Raw genomic sequence first — 6,246 nt, 5'->3', positions numbered from 1 at the left:
CAATAAAATTACTACTGCCACCTTCAACAAAAAAAAACAACAAAAATAAAAAACAAGAGGCAGTTGTCCTGACAGCAACCACAGCCATGTTTATGACAGTCTCATGACAGTCTTATTCACCCCTCTTCAAATAAAGGTACCATTATTTTTTTATTTGCCATTTTTCTGTACTCTTTAAAATACAAATGCTTTCTCTGTTTAATTGCTCTATTGTTCTTTTTTGTAGGCTTCTGTAAAGTGCAGTGGTCCAGTGAATGGGAATGTTCTGTCGTTGATCCTCACTGTTCTTAGGAAGGAGAAATGTCAGTTTGTCTGCAGTAATACTGGAGACAAACTGAATGAGTGAGATTGAATTAAAACAATACTCTGACCTTGGTGAAACAGTTTTCACATTTCCTCTAAAGTGTACCTATTGTTTTATTGTGCTAATTTTCATAATTTTGTTGTTTGTAAACTTTGAATGTATTGACAGTTTGTACAATTGTCTTATTGTATAATGGCTCTTGAAAAAATGTTGGTAACACTTTAATTGATGGAGTGTGCATAAGACTGATATACTGTCATAAACATGACATAACTCCTGTTAGGAACATACCAACAATGTCATGAAGTGTCATTCAGTAAATTAATGACAATTTTAATGAAAATTTGCTTTAAAAGTTGGATGATAGGTTTTATGTTACGTTTATGACCGTGTAATGTCAGTCTTATGCACACCCCACCAAAATGGTAATATATTGAAAGCACAGTGTAATTATAATTTGTATTCTTTAAAGTAATAACTTTCGTGTTTTTTTTTGCCACACTTAAATTTTCATGTTCATTGTGTTCACTTTTGACATGTAAACTGATAATTTATGTATAGCTCATAAAGTTGTGAATAAAATTGGACAATTTTAAAATGTCGGTAATTAAACAAAATATTTGTGTAATTAATCTTTCCATGTAATTGTAGCTTAAAACAATGTAAGTACTGCAATGTAGTTATACACTACAAAATAGGAAAGTAGGAATAAAGAAGACTTATTAGTAATTAAAATTGTACTTTATTAGCTATAGCAGTAAATCAAAAATAAAACTGAAGTGTAATTTAAATACATTACTAATATATTAGTAGTATATTAAAAGTATGTTTTTAATATAATTCTATGACAGAATTAATACACTCAAAATATCCTAATCAAGCTCTTGGATACTACATAAAAAAGTATACTTAAAGTATACTAAGTACAACTTGAAGTTGTTCCAAAAAAGTACATTGAAGTATACTAAGTACAAAAAAAGTTGTTCCAAAATAGTACAGTTTAAGTACATAAATAAAAGTATGTTAAAATTTAATATACTAAAGTATACTAAAGTGTCCTGCTGATGACTCGGTTTTGACCCCACTTTCAGCTGACCTACAGATGTCCTTGTGACTCTAAAATGCTGTTTTACAGATGAGTTCTTGGATGATGCAGTAACGTCAGGTTGCAAGTAAAAACATTTGGGGGTGACAGTGGTAGGAATTTGCCTTAGTGGGTTGCTGGTTGGATTCCTGCTCTGTTCACCTTTGGCAGACCCCACACCTCCTGGTGTTGGCCAGAAGGGGTAGAAATGTGAAGTAGCAGCCTTGCTTCTATCGTGGCTTGGCTACAATCCAGTAGCTTACCATCATCAGCATATGAATGTGGCCTTTGAGGCCTCAATTTGATATAAAGGGCATTATCATAGGTATAGGAACTGGGGTGGGATGTGCCCGACCCTCCAATATACGAGACAAGTGCATTTGTCCCACCCAATAATTTCACTGCAGTTGCAAAGATATTTGACATCTTGCGCTCAAGTGCTTTTATTTTGAAGGCACAACCCAGCGCCTTCAACACAGCGCTTCTTCCCTCCTCCCCTTCACCTTCCCTCCTCTGAATGGCTTAGAGTGTTTGAGAGGCAGGAGGCAACAGTGAAAGTCAGAAACTCCGTATGAATGGGTTAACATGGTCTGTCGGGAATTGTGAAATGAATATCGCTTGTTTATAACATCTTTTTGTCAGTTTACATTCATATATAAGAACCAAATCTTTTTGGTTAAATCGTTTTAATTCTGGAATAATCACAGATCTAATATTTTACTGCTGACTTTGTCTAAAAGTTAGCTACTCTAGCAACAATGTTTTATTTCATCACAATGAGACAGACACAGCAGTAAAATTAGCCTTGTAAAACTACTTGTTGTTTAAAAAGTAATGTCAGTGTGAGCAATGGCTACACAACTCGACCGTTTAACATGTGTATTATATTATATTATATTATATTATATTATATTATATTATATTATATTATATAGGAGAATAGCAGTGCTAGAATAGTGATGCTGTTGAAGAAAGGTGAAGAGACTGAGGTAGCTCAGGTGAGGTCTTCAATTAATTTATTGAAATATGTATTAACCTGTGATTACTTTTTATATAAACTGAATGATTTTATTAGGAGGAGAGCATACCAGTGATAGGAGAGTCAAGTGGAGCTTCAGGGTGTGAAGTTATAAAAATAAATTATTGGAGAACCAGAAAGAAGAGCAGGTGGTGACTGGTGTCAGGTTAATATTTTTTTCATTATTTTTATAAGGGTAATTTTTAGGAGATATGAAAAGAAAAGGGCTTGTGGAAGGGTTTTAAAATTAACTAATTTTAAGGGGCCTTCCGAAATGTGCCCATCACTTTAAACCCAGCGTTTCAGATTTGACCTGAGAAATAGATCAATGCAGGTCTGACATATTTAACCCGCCACTAGAGCGCAGTGACTGAAGGTATTGTAAGATATATCATAGTGATATAGATGAACTATTTTTTTTTTCTTTCGAAAAAATTTTATTGTTACTTAGAACATTTTATAGCATATACACATTTATACAGAAACTTTTCACATAAAAAGACTAAAATACAGTTTGTCACATTTCTCACTAAAAGAAGATAAGAACAAGGATGTTAAAAACCAATCTCTGTACGTTAAAAGTTGAGCAGGACCGGGGCGACTCCTTACAAAGTTCTGAGCCATCCCGTCCTTCCAAACAGCGCTTGGTGCCCAGAGGAGAAACCCCCCCCTGCTGCTCCTTCCCTCCTTCCTCACCCGGAGGGCCAGGCCGCCGCTGCCGGGACCTCCGTCCGTGGAGCGCCGGCTCCTTCGTCCATGGAGGCGCAGGCGATGCTTCTTTGTGGCTGTGTCCTTGGCGCGCCACCTGCAGCTCTGATGTTTCCTCTTTTCGCTGCCGCCATCAGGATCACAGCCACGGGGGGGATCTGCCTGCGCCTGCTTACCAGCAAGTTTCTGGAGGTCCATATGGCGTCTTTGATGGTGGCGAGGGTGAGCCACATCTCTGCAAAGTCTTTTTTCTCCATTTTCTGGTGGCTCACCCCGTACAGCACGAGCTGTAGATCGAGGACCTCCCCTGCTGGTAAGTATGGGAATTGCAAGGAGCCGGCCTCTGCCCACAGGTCCCTGGCAGCGCTGCACTCCCACAGCAGATGCCTCACCGACTCCGGCGCGCCACAACCGGGTCGGGGGCAGATGGAGGTCGCCGACATGCCGCGGGAGTGCATAACGGCTCTGAGCGGGAGGATCTCATGGGCCACCATCCAGGACAGGTCCTGGAGTCTGTTCGGAAGGACGGGATGGCCCACATTGCGCCAAACCGTGTTGGCGTCTCCACGCAGGAGGCCGCGCACTGGAGTCGCTGGTTCCCGGTCCTGCACAATAGAGATAATAAAACGATGGTTAGTTAAAATCCCGATCTCCTCTCCTTCCAGTTTAAAATGCTGTAAAAATTTCTGTATAAAAGCGTATGCTGGTGGGAGGTTAAAAGCTGCTGGTTTTTTAAAATCACTCTTTAAAAGTTTCAGTTTTCTCAGGTAAGACCCAAACCAGAATCTATTCATTGCATTTGTCTTTGGATTGTTAAAAATGTCCATGGCTTGTTTAAAATGAGTGCTGATGTAAAGGCTGCCTAAAAACAGGTACAGGTCTGGGACTCCTTTCCCCCCTTTCTCTTTGGGTTTTGTCATGATTTCTCGTTTTAGTCTTTCCCATTTGGAGTCCCAGATGAAATAAAAAATGTCCCTTTGCAGCTCTAAAAACACTCTCCTAGGAGGAATAAAAACAGAACTGGTTAGTAAAAACACGGGTAAAATCACTGCTTTTACAATTAAAATCTTCCCCTCTATTGTTAGGTTCCTCAGTGACCAGAAACCTATTCTTTGTTTTACTTTTTGTGTTATTTCAGTCCAGTTTGTTTTTCCTTCACCATTTTTATCAAATTTAACTCCTAAAATTTTCTGTTCTTCTTGGGTCACCTGAAACTGAAGTCCTCTTTTTTCACTTTTTTTCCATGGTCCGTAAAATTGTGCTCTAGTTTTTTCTTTATTTAATTTGGAGCCTGACGCTTTACCGAACCAGTCTGTTAATTGGAAAACTCTATCTACTGATAAAAGATCTGTACATAAAATGTTAAAATCATCCATATATAAAAGACATTTCGCCACCTGCCCTCCACTCCCCGGTATAGTTACACCTGTGATCAGTGGGTCCCTTCTCAAGATCTGCGCGAGCGGCTCGATGCAGGTCACGTAGAGAAGGGCGGATAACGGACAACCCTGACGGACACCGCAGTTCATTTTCACTGCTTTTGTCAGAAACCCGTTAACCATGAATCTGCTGGAGATATCTCGGTACAGCAGTCCCACCCACGCTATGAACCTCCCAGGAAAACCCATTTTTTGCAGTACCTGGAGAAGGTACTGGTGCGAGACCCAATCAAAAGCTTTCTCGAAATCTAGATTTAGGACTATTAGCCGAATGTTTCTGTCTCTCGCAAAACAGATGGTGTCTCGGATCAGTACGAGGCTGTCCGTGATCCTCCTTCCCGGCACCGCGCAGGCTTGATCCGGGTGGATTAGATCCCCCAACACTCGGCGCATCCTGGCTGCTAAAAGTTTACTAAAAAGTTTACAATCAACGTTTAAAAGGGTGATGGGTCGCCAGTTTTTTAGGTCTCTTTTGTCTTTATCTTTATATAAAAGTGTGACTATTCCTGTTCTAAAACTATCTGGGGGTGTATCGAGTTTATTAAAATCAGTAAAAACAATAATTAAATCCGGTGCTAAAATGTCCCAAAATGTTAAATAAAATTCTAAAGGGAGTCCGTCTGAGCCAGGAGATTTTCCTCTTTTAAAACTCTTCAAAGAATTAAAAAGCTCTAAAAGGGTAAAATCCTGCTCTAAAAAACTAGTTTCTTTTAAAATATTTTCGAGAAAATTCAGAGTTTCGTTTATCTGTTCTTTGTTAATTACGTTTCCTGTATATAATTTACTATAAAAGTTTTCAATTACTTTTTTCTTTTCCTCTATGTTTGACACAATGTCACCATTTTCTAACTTTAATTCAGATATAAAACTCGGATTACTTATAATTTTTTTGAAAAAATATCTAGTACATTTTTCTCCTTCTTCTATTTCTTTTTCTCTACTTCTTAAAATAACTCCCTTACTTTTTATTTCTGCTAAAATACTCATTTCTTTCTTTACTTCTCTTATTTCTTTATTAAAATCCATTCTTTGTTGATTTAAAAGGTGATGTCTTTGTAAACGCTTCTGCAGCCCCATCATGCATCTTTGTTCTTTTTTCTTTTTAGGCCCGAGCAGCTAAGCGCTGCGAGAGCCTATTGAAACCTTGCTGTTTATTATTCTTTTTCTTTTTACCTGCTTGTCTAAAAAAAGTCTGGGTCCTACCTTTTACCATCTCCCATCACTGTGCTCGTGTTTCGTACAGGTCTTGGAGGGTCTGCCACTCGCGGTACCGCTTCCTGTACTGGCTGACCAGAGCCTGGTCCTCCAGCAGGGAGCGGTTGAGCTTCCACAGACCTCTCCCGGTCGTCGCACCTGAAGGGAGTGAAAGCGTGCAGGATAGAAGGAGGTGATCAGAAAAGAAAGCCGGTGACAATCTAGCATCAGTTAGAGCGCAGTCCCTTGTGAAGAAATAATCGATGCGAGAGGCCTTAGAGCTATCATCACTGACCCAGGTGTAGCCCTCCTCTCCAGGATGCATGCTTTTAAAACAGTCCACTAGTTTAAAATCTCTAACGATTCTCTGTAATAAAAGCGATGTCTTGTCTACCTTAAAATCTTGTCCTGAGAACGATCCAGCACTGAGAACGATTCCTACCAACACCATAACTGAAACCAATGAGCTGATATACAACTCAGCATCAGTGATCCTTGA

The 6,246-nt window shown here is 39.2% G+C and overlaps 1 protein-coding gene across 1 annotated transcript; it reads right to left on the bottom strand.

The window, feature by feature from the left end:
- Positions 1-3,057: 3,057 nt before the first annotated feature.
- Positions 3,058-4,126, bottom strand: LOC107835100 (uncharacterized). The gene has a single exon (XM_016667339.1). It carries the CDS (start codon positions 4,032-4,034, stop codon positions 3,099-3,101), a length of 936 nt encoding a protein of 311 aa, XP_016522825.1. The 5' UTR covers positions 4,035-4,126; the 3' UTR covers positions 3,058-3,098.
- Positions 4,127-6,246: the final 2,120 nt, after the last annotated feature.

Source organism: Poecilia formosa, unplaced genomic scaffold (genome assembly GCF_000485575.1).
Source record: "Poecilia formosa unplaced genomic scaffold, Poecilia_formosa-5.1.2 Scaffold1015, whole genome shotgun sequence".
In the NCBI taxonomy this organism is placed as follows: Eukaryota; Metazoa; Chordata; class Actinopteri; order Cyprinodontiformes; family Poeciliidae; genus Poecilia; species Poecilia formosa.
Note: the sequence above shows the minus strand (reverse complement) of the source record. Positions and strands in the feature narration are given on the sequence as shown.